Consider the following 20,512-nt stretch of genomic DNA (forward strand, 5'->3'; position numbering starts at 1 on the left):
CCAGCCTGCATCCAGTAAGTGTATCTGGTCAAAGTGCACCAATGTATCTAGAAATGTGAAGTACATATGCAGATAAAAATAATTGTTTGAGTACTGCACCGTAAAATTGAGATATTGGAGTGCATGTAATTTTAAATCCATGCTGTAACATTTACTTTTGCTTTTTAAAGTACATTTCATTAGGCATAGGACTGATGACATTCTGGTTTCATGCTCATCTAGCTATTTTTACTGTACTGAAATAGCCAATGCTCAATGCTAATGCAAATCTACGCAGAAATATGCACAGATTTGACTGTCTCCTTCTAAAAGGGGAGTCACATACAGGCTTCATATAATAAAGTAGGTTTGGATTTCACTTCACTGGAGAGCTTTGTTTCTTGTCATATTCAAACACATGGATCTGGGTCTGTTTGTGTGTCCCGTAAGCAATGTGTAAATTACAGAAATTTAAATTGTGCTTGAATAAGAAATACCAATTCCATCCATTTCAACTGACTTTTACCAGCCTGGAAGAAAGGAGGACCATGCCTCCTGCACTTAAATAGTTGAAAATGAGATTTTTTTCCTGTAAGTTAAATATTTTCTATAAGTTGAATATTCAAATGGTATTTTAAATCAATAATGACATCTAGGCATGAAACTCTATAGAGTTTTGTGCACATTTTTTAAGTTTTCCTGAGGGCATTGCTTGGTTTTGAGCATTATGTAAGTATTTTGTAAGAAAAGCAGTTTGTATTTATAAGCAGAGAGAGTACAGACCTATTGAAAAAAAATCACTTGACCATTCATGCAAAGAACAGCGTATCCTAAAACAACTGCATGTTACTTTATATTCCTTATACATCGAAACAAACACAAAATTTTAGCTTTCTGCTCTTCAACATTTGTACCTGTACTGAATATATAAAAATAATACAAGCTCTGTAAGCTAGAAGCTGTTCTTTTCCTTGTGTTTATCCCTTCCTCAAATACCACAGATATCATTAGGTTCAATGTGACACATTATACTGTGAAGCAACCATGAAGAGAACAGTGTCTAAAGCAATGCATTCACAACATTATTTTATAAAAATATCCCCCCCTTTCCCTACAATGTGGGAATTAAGGTAGAATTGACTTAACTGCAACATTAAATATACAAAGCTTAATTTGTCCCTTGATGATAGTGATATTTTTTAAAAATGAAGATATAGTAGATTGTGAACACATTAAAGTTAAGGTTTTAAGAAAGAGATGCAAGCATAAAAAGGGAAAGTGAATACAAAGCCAAAGGACTGTAAGTCAAAACATGTCACTAAAATGTCTTTTCTTGCCAAAAATGTAATAGTTTTGCAAATGCTTTTTCAATGTTTAAATTTAGAAAAATAGCACACAGGAATCTGTAAATAATCAAAGATCCAATTAATTTAATAATACAAAATACTGGAAGATATCAAGATTGCAGATGGAAACACCCAACTACAAAATTAGTTTTCTCCTTATACAGTCATAATTTTTACATATAATTCATGTATGAGGAAAGGCTGAGGGAGTTGGGCCTCTTTAGCTTGGAGAAGAGGAGACGGAGGGGAAACCTCATCAATGTTTACAAATACATTAAGGGCAAGTGTCAGGAGGACAGAGCCAGGCTTTTTTCAATGACGTCCAGTGATGGGACAAGGGGCAATGGGTACAAACTGGAACATAAGAGGTTCCACATAAACATCAGAAAAAAACTTCTTTACTGTGAGAGTGACAGAGCTCTGGAACAGGCTGCCCAGAGAGGTTGTGGAGTCTCCTTCACTGGAGACATTCAAACCCCGCCTGGACACGTTCCTGTGTGATGTGCTCTAGATGACCCTGCTCTGGCAGGGGGGTTGGACTAGATGATCTTTTGAGGTCCCTTCCAACACTTAAGGTTCTGTGATAATTTCAGCCAGTTCAGCCTGACCTTTGTAATCTACTATAGCATATGATTTTGTTACCCACCTTAGACAGATTTGGACAGGCTGGACAGCTGTGCAAAGAGGAACCTAATGAGGTTCAACAAGAACAAATGCAGCTTCCTGCACCTGGGAAGGAACAACAAAATGCACCAGTACAGGTTAGGAGGTGATCTGCTAGAGAGCAACTCTGTGGAGAAGGAACTTGGAATCCTGGTAGACAACAAGTCATCCATGGGACAGCAATGTGCCCTTGTGGCCAAGAAGGCCAATGGTATCCTGGGGTGCATCAAGAGGAGTGTGTCCAGCAGATCGAGAGAGGTTCTCCTCCACCTCTATTTGGCCCTGTTGAAACTTCACGTGGAGTATTGTGTCCAGTTCTGGTGTCCCCAGTTCAAGAAGGACAGGGATCTACATGAGAGAGTCCCACAGAGGCTACGAGTATGATTAAAGGACTGAACACCTGCCTTACAGGGAAAGGCTGAGAGACCTGGAGCTTTTCAGTCTAGAGAGGAGAAGACTGAGGGGGGATCTAATTAATGTCTACAAATACATGAGGGCTGGGCATCAAGAAGGCAGGGACAACTTCTTTTCACTTGTGCCCTGTAATAGGATGAGGGGTAATAGTTTTAAACTCGAGCACAGGAAGTTCCACCTCAACATGAGGAAGAACTTCTTTACCATGAGGATGACAGAGCACTGGAACCGGCTCCCCAGAGTGGTTTTGGAGTCTCCTTCTCTGGAAACTTTTAAGACCTGTTTGAATGCCTTTCTGAGTGATCTGCCCTAGTTTTAGGTCCTGCTCCAGCAGGAGGGTTGGGCCCCATGATCTTCAGAAGTCCCTTCCACCCCTAACATTCTGTGGTTTTGTGAATGCCTCAGTAAAGGGACAGAACTGAGCTTCTTTCCAGCCGAGGCAAGAAAGGAGGCTCTATCACAAGGTTCTGCAGAGATAAGAAGCAGAGTATTCATTCCTGTTGCCTATTTTGTTTTGCACAGAATAATATTTTCAAATTCACACAACAGGGTGGAATTCAGTGGGATTATTTACCTTTCAGTGAGTGGAAAATTCAGCCTTGTCCAGATAATTTTTTTTCTCTTTTTCTGCAGTGTGCACTGAAGTTAACCCTTCTGTTTAAAAAGATTTTTTTTAAAAAAAGCTTATTAGACAAGTAAGTGGTGTGAAACTTTTGCTTTTTCTGCCCATATTAGCTGGTTTTGTAGCATGACAGCTTCTTGCCCAACTGTCCAGCTGCTCAAAGGTTAGACCAAACTCACAGCATATGTTAACACTGCTTTTGCATTCACAGCCTCCATGTCAGAGCTGGGCACGTCAAAGTCACTCTGGAGACACTGATCAGCAACAGTGTGTTTTAGGCAGGAAACAGCCTTGGCATGTCAGCTGCTCCTTAAGGTTTCTCTGAAAAGGGAGGTAGAAGTTTTACTGACACTCACCAGGAACCAGGTGAGGCCTCTCTAAGTAGTTGTTACTGCAGTCTCCCCCCATTCGCCCATCCTTAAATTTTCAAATAGATGTAGCTCCATTACTATCAAGCACCTGGGTTTAAAATTATGTTCAAGTAAGAAAAAAACCCCCACCTTTTCTAGATAAAACAATAAACTCAACTTGTTAAATTTATACAATTACATATTTACATTGTAATTTTTTATTCAAAGTAAGAAAATAACAAGCAATTATTTTAAAGGAAAAACGTAATTTTCAAAGCTGTAGAATGTCCTAGTGTTATGAATTCAGCTGAATTCTGATAGTGCTTTAATGATTTGAGTGATTAGTGGATGATGCGACTCTGAAAATTCAAAGGAACTTCAACATCGTTCTAGGCTGTGTTTCCTCAATCCTAACCCAGGAAATGGTTTCCTGCACAGAACAGCCCTTCTGCTCTAGCAGAGGTTTTTTTAATATATTTTGTTTTGTTAGCAATATCATCAAACTGTCTCTTAATGTGAAAGAATGGACATACACACCATGCACACATCCATGTAATAGCATGTCTTCTATATGATTTTACTGATTCCAAGCAGACAATACTGACACATAAACATAGACATTTTCATGTGAAATAAACCTCCATAGCTGAAGTGGTTCCAACACTATGTAAATTTTTTTTAAAATCAAGTTTATGGAGAAAAAGGAATGTGACTGAGCATCTGGCCAACACCATTTAGCATCTTCAAAGACCCAGACAAGGATGCAGGACTCTCAGCATGTTTACACTTGATACTAAACCCAGGGGAGTGTGGATATGCTGGAGGGCAGGGCTACCTGTCAGAGGGCCCTTGACAAATCAGGAGAATAGAAGCAACAGCTATCAAAGCCAAAAGCAAAGTCCTGAAACATGGACTTGGACTCAGTGCAATTCTGCAGAAAAGGACACAAGGATGCTTGTAAAGCAGAAATTAAATATGAGCCAACAATGTACTCTTGCATCAATAAATTATTGTAATACTGGGTTGTATTAGCAAGAATCAGCCAGCAGGTCAAGAGAAGTGATGAGTCTACTCAGTGCTCATGAGGCCACATCTGGAACACACTGTTCAGTTTTGAACACCCCAGTTTATGAAAGGGTTGGACACACTGGAGGAAGGCCACTAATCTGGTCAGGGAGCTGAAGGACAACAGATGAGGAGAGGCTGAGACTGACACATTGTTTCAGAAGAGAAGGCTTTGAGGAAATTTTAATTGCCATCTTATATTACGTATTAAATACAGAGAAGACAAGCACACAGCGAAACGACAGAAGGCAACAGTCACAACCTATATCAAGGGGAATCCCAACTGTGGATAAAAAAACAAACAAAAAACAATTTTAGTAAGGGTGATTAGGCATTGGCACAGGTTGCCCCAAAAAAATTGTTGAGTTGCCATCCTTAGAAATTTTTGAAATGTGCCTAGACAAGGAAGCAATCCAACTCTGAGGGTAGCCCTGCCTTGAGAGGATCCTGCTCTGGCAGGGGAGTTGGACTTGATGACCTCCAGAGGTCCCTACCAACCCCTAATATTCTATGATTTTATGACTCTATTAAGTCCAGAGCTTCCTTCTACTTCATTTATGAGTCTATAGGTCATTAATAAAAAAGGCAAAAGCATATCTTACTCCATCTAATAATAATGTTCTCAAGGGATTGAGTGCCCTTCCACTATTTCTTTGGTGGTTTACCACTTAGAGACTCATTAAGTACTTTCATAAAACTGATGTAACTACTCATCTAAAAATTTGCAGAATTGGACTGTTTCCATTATGTACTTTGTATGGATTTAAATGCCACCTCCTGAATTTTTCCAATTTAGAGTTACACAATATCAAGCCACTCCTACAGCTTTTAAGGGAACAGTCTTTTAAAATGCTTAAGCATTGTACAGAGTTGTTTTATGGAACATAATATTTTAAAACTTACATATGCACTGCACATTTAAAATTCTATCTCCATCTCCAAGTCTACAAAGTTAACAAAACATACACAATCCTCATTTTGGTACAATGACATACCAACCATAAATAAAACCCTATATAGTGTACACAAAAGTTCCATGTATACAGTAAGGCAGACATATGGAGTGGTGAAAAGTCCATCATAAATCAGTATATTACATTAAAAAGACAGCTAAACAGACAAAATTAGCATTTCCTCTCTAAAGCAATTGCTTCAAGTTGTAGACAGGTTATTACAATGCCGAATAAAGCCCATCCTTACTATAAAGAGAAAAGGCATTCTCAAAACAATCTGAGAAGAGAACAAGTTTTCCTCTCAGAAATCATAGTACAATGGTATTTATTATCTGTAAGCCAGAAAATTTAGCCAACTCTTCACTTTGATGGAGTAAGATGTCAGAAAGTTACTTGTCCATATCAACATTTCCTTTGTGCATGTTTGAATGTTTATACACCATATGCTTAGTAAGAACATAGACACAACATCTCCAACTTTTCTCCCAAGTATCTTTTAAAAGTCCAAGACCTTAATTTGACAAAGCTATTTAAGATGCAAAGAATCAACCCAGGTTTCTTTCATGACAGTCTCAGAAACTTTTGCTACAAATGCAACTTCAGTATATTAAATACTGATTAGCTTTATTAAAGTAAACCCCAGGGATAAAGTTCATTGTGCTTTGTTTTCTAGGTGTTTACTTCACACAAGTGAAGAGCCAACATACAGGACTTTTCAAAGTTCACACATGTGTACAGTTGGTAGATGGTGGTGTATCTATCCGACTTTTATTTTCCTTAGCATCATTCAGAGGTGACTCATGACCTATCTGGCATTTGAAGACTTGTTTGTAGGCCTTCCTAAAATTTTCAGAGAGAAATGCATATATAATCGGGTTCACAGAAGAATTGCTGTAAGCCAGGCAGTGTGCAGTTACTCGGAAGAGAAAGGAGGCTTGAGTCAGTGGGAAAACTCCAAATTCAGCCCAGAGATGAATCACATGATGCGGCAGCCAGGAGATGCCAAAAACCACCACAACCACCAACACAGTCTGTGCTGTCTGAGACAGGGAAAGGAAAACACAGATGTCTGATGAGCATTTGAAGAATCAGCTTTAACCAGCTTCAATACCATTGTTTGGGGGCTGGGGGGGAGAAAGGTATACTGAAAAAGAACACACTTTGGAATATTTATTGCCGATTTTACTCCATTACCTAGATGGGCTTCATTTTGCATAGTGAACTTCTGCAAGAAGCACCTTAGCATTGAATATGCCACCATAAAAGGCAAATGTATAATTCTGCTTGAAAGTAAAAAAATATGTTCCTGAATTCCCACACAAAAGCCCAGCCTTCTCTGAGGTTTTCATAAGCCTCAGGTAAATTAATGATAACATAGGTCTTTGGGAAGTCTCATCCTGATCTAGTGAATCATATTTTAGTACAGTGCACAGGGATTTCTGACCAAAATTCTAGAGCCATCTATTATACACGAAGGCAGCTGGTGGAAGATCTTAGAGCACTCAAACATTTTGCTCAAGCGTCTACAAAAGGAGCAGAGCTTTTTTGAAAGTCTCTCCTTTAAATATAACATTTCCACAGGGAGAGTCATTCAACAACATTCCAAGATACAACTAGGGAAAAAACAGAGATAAGTATAAGGAGCTTAAAATACCTGGTGACTGCAGATTGTCAAAACAAATCTGGGAATGAAGGCTCACCACCTAACACTGAATTCAGAAAAATGGAACACAATGTGTCCTCAGTGCTGCCTCCTGACTCCACTTCTGTTATTTATGAGAGGAAGGGCCATCCAGTTCATTAGATCCATCCAGACAGCTACAGTGTGAGTCAGTACAGCCCTCTCAGGAGCTGCAGGTATTCTGCCAGGGCACAATGGAGTTTGACAGTCAATGCTTTCTTTAGCTTTCACTTACTTCAGAAACAGCAGTCAGTGCTTTGCAGTTGCTCAACTAATTAATATCTACTCCTCTAACAAGTGCCTCATTCAGCTGAATCACTCTCCTAACAAAAACCAAATATTAATTACAAAGCATATTATGTTACGGACCATTATAATTACTGTATTAACACTTTACAACATAATTTTTCAGATAACTTAAGCTCTTCTTTACAGGATGCTAACCCAGTGGCCACAGAGTGGTAAATACTGCAGCATGGAGAATATCTAGGCTTTTTGCTGGTTTATTGAACTTGGTTTATGCTTCTTGAATTGTTTAAGGGTCATTAGTAATTCAGACTGATCTACCTAATCACAACATGACTTCTCTTATAGAAAATCACAGGGAAAAAAAATGAAAACAAAGTTTTATTTACCAAAATTTTCTTAAGGGTTTGAATAAAGCTAGAAATGTATAGTTAGGCCTGAAATGCATTCTTAACAAAACAGTAGAAGGAAAAAAAGAAACACACAGTAACCAGAAAGAGACAGCACAGTAGTGAAAACAGAGTGGCTTTGGAAAACCTAAGTTAGGCCCTAGGGTCAGAAACTTACTTTCTAAGGCAAAAAGAGTTTGGGGCTGCCTTTTTTTTTTTTTTGGTCCCCTTTGATTACTGAAAACTGATATGTCCAAGCAGTCTTGGGCATATCTGTAATGCTTTTCCCTGAAGCTATGAAGCTAGTTCCTAGCCAGATCTGATTTTTATTTGCAATTTTTAAAAGGAATTGCACAGATATTTCCAGTTTGAAAATAATTTAGATGGAGTAGAGAGATGGCATCTACAGAACGCCTTTGAAAACACCACATTTGTGGTGTCTTAATGTCTTGATGACATTAAGTGCGAAAATATGTATGTTAAGTATTTTACGGAATCAGGGCCATAATGCTTTTAATTCTAGGAATTAAAATTTCTTGACTAGGATATTTTTCAAAGCCATAGAGAATGCATACTTATTCCCTGTTGAGCCCATGTATACCTCATTTACATTGCAGACAGTCTGCTTGCCCATATGGTAATAGCGATCAGATCAAGTGAAGAGCTGTAGCCTAAGGGGTTTTCTGACTCCACATTCATAAACTGAGAAGTTAGGCAAATGATGTCTCTGGTCAAATCTGCTCGAATATCAGAACCATGTTATATTAACTGACAAATTCAATATATAACCATATATTTTAAATATTATCTATTTATGTTCTAAATCACAAAGCTTATATTTTGCTTTTAAGACCTCCATGATTCTATTTGTAACCAGTATATGACTTAAGTCTTGAAGAGAAAAAGACATTCTGTGGAAAACTGATAGAATTGCAGAGTCATTAAAAGTCCCTTATTAGACTCCTACCAGGAAGCATAATAAAACTCATTTTAACGTTTCATCATAAAACCTAGGAATTCTTAATATAACATTTTTAAAAACAGCTAGTTAAAAAAAAAACATTATTAAATGATATTTAAATGTTAGGGGAAAATATCTGTGAGGCAAAAAAAACCCCTCATGTTTAAATTTCAGATGCTCTGAAGTTCAAAATATTGGGATTTCAGGCAATGGCTTGATGCACTGAGGTGGAAAAATTGGATCAGAAAAGATTAGTTCAGTCCTGGTAAGTTCCGAGCGACAGCAAATATGTAATTAAATGCTTCATTTAAATTCCTTCTCTCCATTACATGTTTGGCAACAAGCAATATAATATCGAATTCGCTTAGACACAAAACTAAAATATTAACAAATATTGGTAACGAAAACACTCTACCTTTTTCTTGGACACTTCTGACTTCTTTGACATGTTTCTCAGCTTTTTATGCAGATGATTAAGAACCTGAAAAGATTAATTTGCATCTTGTATTTCACCATTTTCTAAAATTCAAACCTATTTCAGAGTATGCTTTCCAGTACTGCATGAGTCACTTATCACTGATGCAATTTACACATTTCAAAAGTGCACAGTATAACATCCAAAGGAATTACGTATCTGCATTTGTGTGAGTCAACAAATATGAAGCAGACTGCTACTGAATTATTACATAACAATTCAGATGAATTACATAGCAAATACATATTACAAATGAATAAGGCAAGATATGGAAATGCATCATGAACCAAGAATTAACAATCATTCCTCTTCCATAAAAATATCAGTGCTTGTTCATTTAGAATGACCTTTACTGCATGTAACATAGAAAATACATGTTTTGAGTCAGAGATTTTCTGAGTCACCTGCGTAATTTGCTTTCTTCAGATGGATCATTGGTTAATATTATTAGGATGTTGGCACTATTTGATCTTTGAAAGAAGCCCAGGCATTCAGAAATAATTTTTACTAAAAGGTATGGCCTTTCTCAACAATTTGATGACAATTGAGCATGTACCTTTCACATGTAATTTTCAACATATGTCTCAAAAGGCTCATCATCCAAAAGCAAGGTCCAAAGTTAAAAAAAAAATTATTTACACATAATATTTTGGATAGTGGATGCATGATTTGTAGGCACGGGGGGCAGCGAATGTGCTTTTCAGCTGAATTTGTTTAACAAGTTGTAAACCACAAAAAAAAAAAAAGAAAGAAAATGTTTAATGCAATTCAAGCATTTAGTTAAAATATGGTAAGAAGAATTTTTTAGAGTGAGCATCAAAGTGTAGAGCTTAGTTAGATGATGATTAAAGTTAGGTTGCATTTTACATAGCTCTAAGATGAGCTGAGAACAATTTAATAAGTAAGATCATCAAAGCATTACAATTATTTTTTAAAGGAATATAACAGAAAATTTTAGGGCTTATAAAGAGGCTTCTTGAGGTAGGAAAAGTGTGTGAAATAACATTATCTTATATCATCTGAGGACATTCTCTGTTTCTAGGATGCACAGCTAACTACTGCCAAGACAGACACCAGACAAGATGACCTACTGACTTGATCCCACTCTGGCATTTGAGTCTTAGAAACATAATTACATTACAAGAAATTAATTACATTAATTACAAGAAATAAGACGACATTTTTTAGTAACCATAGCTCAGCAGTAGATTCCACTTTTTAAGTATATACTCTTAGTTACCAATGAACCACAGGCAACAAGAAAATTCACTTGTGACTACTTAACATTTGAAGCGCAGTTCATTTGTGCTTATCTGTGCATGAACATTCTTGTGTGTGAAAGGCTCAGCTGTGTACACTCTCTCTATTCTGAAACACCAGCCAGGCCACTACCAAGGCTAATGGCAGCTCAGGAAAGACAGAAGAAAAATAAATGGGTTTTCTCTGAAAAGGTCTGGTTTTGGCTTCAGCCCTTCTTCCTCCTCCAGGATGTAGCAGAGTGGAAGGAAAGGACAAAAGAAGCTCTGAGGTCCAGCACAAGACCAAGGACATGATCCTCTGGTTCACACACTCTTTTTCCACCTGCTGGCACGGCATGCAAGACAGCTGAATTTCTTAGTCCATGGGTGAAAAGAAAAAAGAGCATGAGAGAAAAAAAGTGAAGTTCACTTCCCATCTCTGCTGCTTCACCTAGCATAGCCCTTTCACATAACTTACAGTGATGGACTGTTTCTACTGGACATTTGAAAATCCCAGCAGCTGCCTCCCAGAGACTTTACTGTGCTGGGATTTTCCCTCACAGCCCAAAACTACAGTCAGATAAACTCTTCCCAGAAATCAGGACTGCAAAATCTTCTTTTAAAGTTATGAACATTTCTATTTATTTTTTTTGTTCTGAAACTTTTAGCACAACTTTTTGCTTTGCATCTCTCTCCAGACCAATGAAAGATCATGGAATAGAATCATAGAATTGTTTTGGTTGGAAAAGACCCTTAATATCATCACGTTAAACTGTTAACTTAGCACTGCCAAGCCACCACTAAACCATATCCCCAAGCAGTAAGAAAGACAGATGCAGTAGGCAAAGCTGTTAAATTGGGTATTTTGGGGATATTTGAAAATTTAGATGATAACATTCCAATTAATGCTTCTCAAATTCCCCTCTTTCAAATTATATACATATTTCATAAAGTAAGTCTCTGCAAAGAAAACATGCTGCCTGTATGTGGTATGTAAAGCAGCAGTGAGAGGAATAGGCAGAATTTTATTACCTATCAACAGCTGTAGAACAGCACTCAGAGACCTATAGAGAACACCATGGAGAGATATTAAAGGCGGTCTTTATGCATAAACAGTACAAGGCAAATCAAAGACACCTCTCCTCACTGTCCTGTTCAAATTACCTCTTCTCTGGGCCAATGAATAAGCAATTGCTCCTCTAACAACACTGTCGCACCACCAAAATGAAGGGTAATTTTAAATGAACATCTCATTTTGTCTCAGGTTATTTCTTCAAGGAAAGTCTTTCAAAATAGTTGCTAATAAATGTAAATGTGGTGCATTTTTAACTCAGGGAATTAAATACTCACCTTGCTGAAAAACAGGTCACAACATTCTTAAACAAAGTGTTACATTTTCAAAAAATTCAGCTCTGTGGAAAACTTAAACCTTTACAGGAAGCTTTTCTAACTCCAGCTTTCATGTATGTCTTGATCTGAGAGTGCATTTGGCTCTTGGGGAAAGAATAGTTTCCTTTTTTTCCTGGAGATGAGGGTGGGGTGTTGTGGGAAGAAAGCTACACTGTTGGGAAAGAGAATGTAAGGACACTTGTAGGATCACAGAAGTATATGAAGGTCCAGGATGGTCCAGGCTGTGCTACCACAACTCCCACTGATGGCACTTGGGAGGCCCTGAATTTTGCCTACAGACTACCAATTTCTAATTTATTTGGTTTTTTTCATTTGTTTCAGAGACTACCTTCAGATAGTTTGACAGCCCAAGTTGAGGTACTATGACCAAATAAAGCTGAAAAGGGGATTTTTTTTCCAATAAGGGAGAGAGAAAAAAATAGCTTAAAAGATCTGTACCTGTTCGTATAGGTCTACCAAACAATATAAAAGTTTGAAGTCTAGACTTGTTGCAGAGACTATTTCCCATCTGGCTACATTTCACTGACTACACCTTCCTTCTCAGTCATTGAAAATCATGCAGCAAGAAAGCCTGGTCAAGGACATAATCTAGTAAGAACAAAGTGCTTGTTTAACAGAGCCATGATGTGAGTATTACAAGCTGAACCATATTTTATAGTATGAACCTGATTTAAATCCAAGTGCCATTGCCTGCAATCCATTTTTCAAAGAAATCATGCTACTTCTATTGTCACAACAAATCCTTCACCCTCTTTCATTCAATAATCTTTGGTAATGTATCATACTCTTCTTTTTTTTTTTTTTTGTCAGTGTAGTTTAGTAGTTTTCCCTTGCTGCTCAGCAAGATTTAAGATAATAGTATCTTAAATCAAGCACCACACAAGCTTGTATTTTATGTTGAGGTTTCTACATTTTATGGCTTACTTTTAAGCAAGTCTATAAATCATAACTGTCTTCCATGAATTCAGAATATTCAGAATGATAGATAATAATAGAAACACTTTTAAGGCAAATAAAATAATAAAAAAAAAGCTGATAACATATCTATAGGAAGAAAAGTTTTTTAAATTTTTTAGGTGTCCAACCTAAATGTTTGATAGGAGGCCTGACTTTCAAGGACTGAAGCCTCATAATTGGGTACTCAAAAGCAGAGGTACACAAAATCAGTTGTCACATTGCCTCACCTTGGCACATGTTATTTGTTAAAAGCTAACTAGGAATCATTTATCCCTTTAAGAAGACATTAGTGAGCAAATGTTGTAGCAATGTTACAAAACACATACAAAAAGTCAGTTATTAAAAAATATATAAGGGATATGATAAGTAATGAAATAAAAATACAGGCCGTCTAGAAGCGTGTAGCACTGTAACTCTACTGGTAACTATATTTTCATTGCTCCTCTGGCTGAAGTGGTAAGCTCATTTCAAGAGTAGCTTTGTGAGCCAATAAAAGTTGGTTTCCTATGGATTTGTGATATCTTGACTGTGTGTTCCCAAAGTCTCCTCCATAAGCAGAATGACATAAGACCTCTTCTCCCTATGTCATATTTTTAACAGCTGAGTGCAAATTGACTCCTTAAAAGAGAGAGTAGAGGGAGACTCCACCTTCTTTACTGACTCCTGTTTCCACAGAACTAGGGAAATACCATTCATTCCTCTGACATTTTCCCTCCCCTGTCAAATTTGGTTGAAACTGACCCAGTTTTCATGGGAGAGAGGAAATAAGTATCTGTACACACAAGACAGAGAACGATCTCATAAATCTCTGCTTTAAGAGCACATCACGTGAGATTTCACTGTTTTGATTTTGTGGGGGGACACTCTTTCCACATACCTAGCACTATTTTAGCACTTCTGTAGTTTGCAACAGTCTTGCTGCCCACTGGGGAAAACACAAATAATTTAACATATTTTAAGAGAGAGTGAGGGAGAGAAAAGAACTCAACTCCTTGTTAGAGTACTTAAAAAATGAGACTTTGAAAACTGAAAGTTCAGCTGCAATTTGCCTACAAGAGAAACAGAACTGCCTTAAAGGATTCTGGAAGAGGCAATATATGCAAATAGAAAAATGAGTCTCCTGTTATCAGAAGACTGTCTTATTTATCTGGCCCATGGTTCATGAAAACCAGCAAAGTTCATAAGAAACTAATGCGTTTATTTTTATAACACTTCTGAGGCTCTTACACAGCAGCAATCCTCTAAATTCTGTGTGCATCCAGAAGCCAAAATTGTTGTTGTACTTCATGGTACTCTACTGACAGCAGTAGAAGCCCACAGTGACCACTCTGCTGCAGAGCTGTGAGCGCAGCAATAGCTTTGGCAAACCTAAAGCTTCAGCTCTCATTTTCAACACAAATCATCCTTAATTTATCCTCACTCCGTTCCATGTGCTAAAATATTGCAGCTGAAGATTTGCCAGCAGCTCCTAAGGAGGGCAGGAATGAGCCTTGATGCCATAGGGTGCAAATACATCAAATAACCTTGTAGAAGTCATGGCATTTTTCAGCTTCATTGACACTGATGGGAATGCCACATATCTCCTAGGTGTCTCCCAGAACTTACCCCTTCGGGTTAGGTTCTCCAGCCCGACATCATGGCAAGCAGGATCATACTTACAGAGTCAAAACACATCCCCCAGTAAGGGAGATACCCTAGTCTTGGCAATATTTAAGCAAAATATTTTAATTGGAACTTTGAGTGGCCTTTATTTTATTAACTAGTTCTGGGCACATATTTCACACAATTGTTTTGTTGTTTGTTGAGGGTTTTTTTCCAAAATACATATTCATACTGATATTATGGTATCTATTTTTGTAGTGGTGCTTTGTGACAACATGGTGTGTTACATTTACTATGCTTACATCTTGTTTAGGCATATTTCCTTCCCCCCCCTACTATGCAGGGCTGTCATAATTTTGAGACTTGTTTTCAGTCTTCTGCCATATAATTTGAAGGCTGGTACTTCATGCTGAAACCAAATATGCTTTGCCTTTGAAAGATACCAGGAAGATTCTTAATAGCTGAAAAGCTCCCCCTGCATGCATTTGGTAACAGTCTCCCTGAACGATATAGTATTTTCTTAAAACTCTGATGTTCTCTGGCTATGGCAAGTTTCATCCTTCTCACAGCTCAGTCATATTCACCACAGTAGATGAAATACCAGTGTATTCACCTAGGGAAAACAGAATTTAGTTTATGTATGAAAACATGTATTTCTTCTCCGTTTGCCAGGTTGGACTTGTTTCCTTACAAACCATAATTAAGAAATGCTGCCCTTTGAGGGCTGCATAACTCAGTTTTCGCTTAATTGGATGCCATTCTATCTTAAATTTGCACATCACAATTAAGCTGATGTAATACATATAAAACTGAACAGAGCATAAAATTATTTGTTCAAATCTAATAGATTAATTACATCTGTTTAACTTGTCAATTAAAGACTTCTCAACACTTAAACAGTCCTTATTTGGGAGAGCAGACCTATCCCCTCAAATGTAAGTTACCGCCTAAGGAGAAATGCTGCTACAGAAAGTTGCTGGCACAGAAGCAGGAGGATCTCTGCCTAACTCAGCAGGTAGCAGCCAGTGCTCCGGATTCCATCCAACAGCAAGCAGTGGACCCTACACTGAAGGCTGCAATAAATATTCCCAGAAAAATGTGACAGTTTGCCTGAGCAGAAAAGTCCGTAAGTATCATTATCCAGGCACCCTTACACAATGCCTTTTCCTACCCAGGTCCTCCTGTCACTGTTCCGTGGCACCATGTGCCCTTCCCAAAGCCAGAGGTAAATCTCCCATCCACTTGGACTGGGGAAAGACCTGGCCTACAGGAATTAGGCAGCATGATGCACCTTTTGCATGCAACATGGTAACCTGATCAGAGCCAGCTGGTGGATTTCTGTCATTTTTAAGTGCACTGCATTTTAAAGAACTGTAATGCTTCATCTGAAGCCTGAACACCTTGTTGCTTTATTGTATTTTATTTGAATCAAACTCCTCATACAGCACTGCAAGGAAGTAGGAGAGTTGCATTGACAGAGAAAGGAGCAGAGCACAGAGGCTTCTTAGCACTTTGGAACAAGGAAATCTGTCAGAGGGGACCCCAGTAATGGCCTGTACAAACCCCCTGTCTTCACTGTGGGCAATCCTGGTCCTGACCTTTCTGTGTCACACACACGTGTGTGATCCCCAGTCAGCCCTTGCTTGTAAAATGTGCTTTCTCCGTTTATGCTAAACTCACCCCTGTCCCATTGGCTCCAGACAGTGCCATGTCCCTCCATATGCCCAGAGACGTCCCCACAGCTCCAGGACACCTGCCACCATTGTTCACCCCCTCCCTTTCACAAACCCTTCACCACTTCCCAGTTTGCCCCACCTTGGCATAGCAGAAGGAGATGAGCATCAGAGGGAGCAGATAGCCAAAGACAAACGTGCAAACCACGTAGACCTTCTTGTGGCGGGGGTTGGGCCAGTGCTCCCAGCAAAAGGTCTGGTTGCTGGCATCACGGTGGAAGAGGCGCTGGTGGTGAGCCACAGGCGAGGCCATGGCGAAGGAGAGTGCCCAGATGAGCCCCACACCCAGTAGGGCATTGCGGGAAACACGCAAGGTTGAGGAACGTCGGGAATGCACGATGGCCACGTAGCGGTCCACCGACATGGCCGAGAGCGTGAAGATGCTCACCAGCATGGAGACAGTGAAGAAGTAGTGGATGAACTTGCAGATGAAGGCACCCAGCACCCAGGTGGGGAGCACGTAGACTGTGGACTGGAAGGGGATGCAGAAGAGCAGGTAGGCCAGGTCAGCAATGCTCAGGTTGAGGATGAAGATGTTGGTGGTGCTGCGGCGCTTGCCCGGCTTGCTCCTCGCCAGCACGGTGATCACCAGCGAGTTGCCCAGCACCCCCAGGGCGAAGATCAAGCCGAAGACGATCAAGGTGATGAAGTTCTCGATGCCGATGCCGAAGAGGGGAAGCTTCCCCTCTGCCTCCAGCGGCCCGGACAGGTTGAACTCCCCGCGGGGAGGCTCTGCCCCAGCCAGGGACAGGTTACGGAGCACCTTGGCGGGCTCCCCCGGCTCCATCCTCCCCCTTCCCAGCCGCCCAAAGTTCCCGCGGGCGGAAAGCGGAGCTGCCGCTCCCTGACACCACAGACCGCGGCAAGCAAAGGGCGGCCGCCCCCTGCCAGCGCCGGGCGGCAGCAGGGACGGGAAGGGGAGGGGGAAGGACGGAGGGATGGATTAGTGGAGGGATGGAGGGAGAGAGAAGAGATGCCGCCCCGCGGAGTGCCCAGCCACTCGCGGGGACTCAGCCCGGCTGCCCCCGAGCAGGCAACACCCTGTGCCCGGCTGCCCCGCCGGGGGAGGCACCCGGACCCTTCGCGCTGCGCCCGGGGCCCGCCCCGCGGAGCTGCGGGGCCTCCGCGTCTCGCCCGCTGCTCCGTGAGACTGCGATCCCTGGGGTGTCTCCTCGGAGAAAGGAGGGGAGGGGATTTTTTGCCCTTCCTCCCCCCTCACCTCCACCTCCCGCCTTTTCCCCCCCCGCCCCAGTCCAACTTGCAGTTGCCTCCGCAGCGCTGCTCCGGGTTGGCAGCCGGAGCGCGGGACCGACTGGCTCTGTCCGCCCAGGCTCAGGAAACTTCGTTCTGCTGTTTGCCCTGGCTCCTAGGGTGGGCAGGCACAGAAGCCGCGTCTTGCAGCGTGGCTGGAAGGGCGCTGGGCAGGTGCAGCTTGGCTTAAATGAACTCCCTGGGAAAGACGGAAAGAATTAAGCGCCTGCGTAAAGCTGCCGCAACAGGTAGCCGGCAGCGAGCGTGAGTCCGGCTAAGCTCGGCCTCTGCTCTCTGTTTGCACCTAATTGACGGGCTTTCATTAATTATTCCGTAATGCACAGTAGCTGAAGGGACAAGAGGTGGCAGACGTCACTCCTTTCAAAAAAAAAAAAAAAAAAGAGGCTGGCCGCTTTCCAGGCTCAAATCCCGAAGCCCCCGTTGCAAAACTCCTCCTCTGCTCCAGCACCTCCCGGCTGCGGGCTGGGCGCCGGGCAGCGCCTAAAGGTGCCCAAATGGGCCCTGCTGAAAGGCCAGTCTTTGCAGAACTGGACGAAATACAAAACTTCCTGCAGAATATGGGTGCGAGTTGGTGTAAATGCGCACGCAGGCACATCTGCCTTGTGAACGGGACAGATTTGCGTGAGGGTTCTTACACATTTGTTTTCGATTTGCCATTGAGTGGGCTACAGGTGGCGATGTATTTTAATCTCCCTTCTCTAGGGATCCTGGCTGCTAATTGTTAAAAATCCCTCTGTGGTAGAGGGCAGGGGGGTGCAGGAAGGTGTAGGCTGGAAGAGAGACCGCTGTCTCCAGCCAGAGCCCTGTTTGCTCAAGAGCTCAGTGCTCCCCGGCAGCCGGTTTCCTGCCGGAGCAGCAGGGAGAAACAGATCTGCTCGGATATGCTGCTGTAGGCACTGAGCTTTTGTTTGTTGCCCACGATCTGACAGGGTTTTTTCTACCTTTTCTTTTGTTGCTGTTATTGAGGCTGTGCAGCAGCCGACCGCAGAGCTACTGACTTCTGTGGATTTTAGTTTTAATTAAATTCATGTATGGTCTGGTCCATTATGTCCAAGGGAACACATAATGAGAGAGCACAGTTCAGTTTCTACAGATCTGGGAAATTTTTATTTGGATTGAACTGTGTTCTACATCTGTTATAACTCAGTTTAGAAATTACTTGCTGTAGAAGTTACATTCCTAACAAGTCTTGTGGGGTTTTTTGTTCTGTGCGTACCTTATCGTTATGTTGACACATTCAATTACAATTCAAACCTACTAGTCTCTACTTCTGTGAAGGGTTTGAGAATGAACATTGTTATACATTTCTAGAATATATCAGATACAGTGGACTTTTTGGAAGTGCTCTGAGGATATTGTGGAAGTCAATAGAAGTCTCCACAGATTTCCTTAGTGTTGCAGATGCCTGTGGTTGCCACCATGAATTCCTTCATATGCTGAGATACACGAAATAGTTTTGAATACCACTGACGTTTTGCTTTTGAATCCCATCTGGTTTCCAGACATCACTGTTTTCTAGGATGTCAGGAGTGCAACCTGAGCCTCGCTGAAGTTAATGCTAACATTGCATTGATCACAGCTCTCCATCTGAAATGCTGTGTTAATCCTCATTGCTCACACTTTTCTGTCTTCTTAAGAAATATTATCTTTTCAATAGTATAGTCTGAAAGGTGACCGGAGAATATTAGATTGTTTTACAGACAAGTAAGCAGGAAAAGTGGGTACCGAAACAAGATCAGTTTTAAGGGAAAGCAACCTGAAAATCATGCTAGTGATCTGCATGGGAGTCTTGACTCTATTAGTTTCCTTAGATGTTCAATTGACAGGTTTGCAGTTCAAGCCTTTCTTTTATGTTATGCATGTATCATAACATATACAGTACCTAAAAGACTGCCCCTGAGCAGTAGGGGAGAAAAACCCGGAGAAGACAACTTTATTTTAGCTTTCTGCCTTAGGAAAAGAGGCTGACAGACCTTTTGAGCCTTCAGCGTTTACATCAGTGAAGTTTGACAGCACTCATTATTCCTGTTAAGATTTCCACAAATAAACAGATGTTGACATTTTAATCCACTGTTCTTGTGATCTAGACTGAGTAAACTGGTAACATTTTAATGCAATAGAAAGTTCTAAAGGGAAAAAATCTTATTCATTCAGTATAAGAATTTATATAATTAAATACATAAATTACCTGAAAAAGTGGGAGGAAAAAAATCAGTACAAAATTTACATCCCACTTTCGGAAAATAAATTTATTACCTTTGCAAAACAGATCTCTTAAGTGTGTTCCTCATGCATTTCCCTGTACCTAGTTCTATTGAATTTAGTCCTGAACACTTTTGACATGAAAGGTCTACTTTTGTCAAAACTGGAATGGCTTTTGAGCTTCAGAAAGGGCAAGACTAGACATGTTGGGCAGACAACAGGAAGTGAAATGCAATTTTCTTCTGTCTATGGCCAGGAATTAGTAGTAGCTTTTATTAGATTGTATTACTGACCTCCAACAAAGTATTTTAGCTCTGTAATTTTCCACAGGAATTGATAGGAAATAGTGGAAGTAATCTGTATAGGAGAACAGAACCAAAGCGAGTCTAGTTAGGAGCCAGGAACATAGTTAAGTCTAGACCTACATGTTTGCTCTTCAGTGGCTTAATCAGGAAGATATTATTGAGATTATGTCCTTCATGTTGTTTACTCCAGTGGTAGGTACCTTATTTTTTTATGGTTCCATTAATAAAACAGCTTGACTTACACTGGTAAATTTTTGTTTCAGGAAAGAAAATTCACTATTTAACAAGCCAATAAATTGATTTAAAATATTAACTACTAATTAAAGATTTTGTTTCTATGTAATGCATGTATAATAAAGCATGTGGTAAAAACAATGTTGGTAAAATGCTCTTATACTTAAAAATGAAAATTTACTTAGCACCTCAGAAACAATAAATGGTGCATATGTTAATTGGCATGTCCTACACTTTTTGTCTACAGTCCCACTTTTCATTTTTAGGATACATTGAATAAGTGAGGCACAAAAATCAGGGGCTGATTATAGACATATATACATGGGTGTATGTCTTTATACATTGTATCATTTACAGGAATAAAATGTGTATAGTAGGACTTGAAACTTCTTCAGAGAAGTGTTTCAGTAAAATT

The 20,512-nt window shown here is 40.2% G+C and overlaps 1 protein-coding gene across 1 annotated transcript; it reads right to left on the reverse strand.

Annotated features, from left to right (window-relative positions):
* Nucleotides 1-5,869: 5,869 nt before the first annotated feature.
* On the reverse strand, nucleotides 5,870-16,873 carry GALR1 (galanin receptor 1). Its single transcript, XM_051611171.1, has 3 exons — nucleotides 16,167-16,873; nucleotides 9,085-9,150; nucleotides 5,870-6,432 (listed from the first exon to the last, which is right to left on the reverse strand). The coding sequence occupies exons 1-3, from the start codon at nucleotides 16,869-16,871 to the stop codon at nucleotides 6,115-6,117; spliced, it is 1,089 nt and encodes a 362-aa protein (XP_051467131.1). The 5' UTR covers nucleotides 16,872-16,873; the 3' UTR covers nucleotides 5,870-6,114.
* Between the last annotated feature and the right edge of the window lie 3,639 nt (nucleotides 16,874-20,512).

The sequence above is a fragment of the Apus apus genome, chromosome 2 (genome assembly GCF_020740795.1).
Source record: "Apus apus isolate bApuApu2 chromosome 2, bApuApu2.pri.cur, whole genome shotgun sequence".
Lineage (NCBI taxonomy): Eukaryota > Metazoa > Chordata > Aves > Apodiformes > Apodidae > Apus > Apus apus.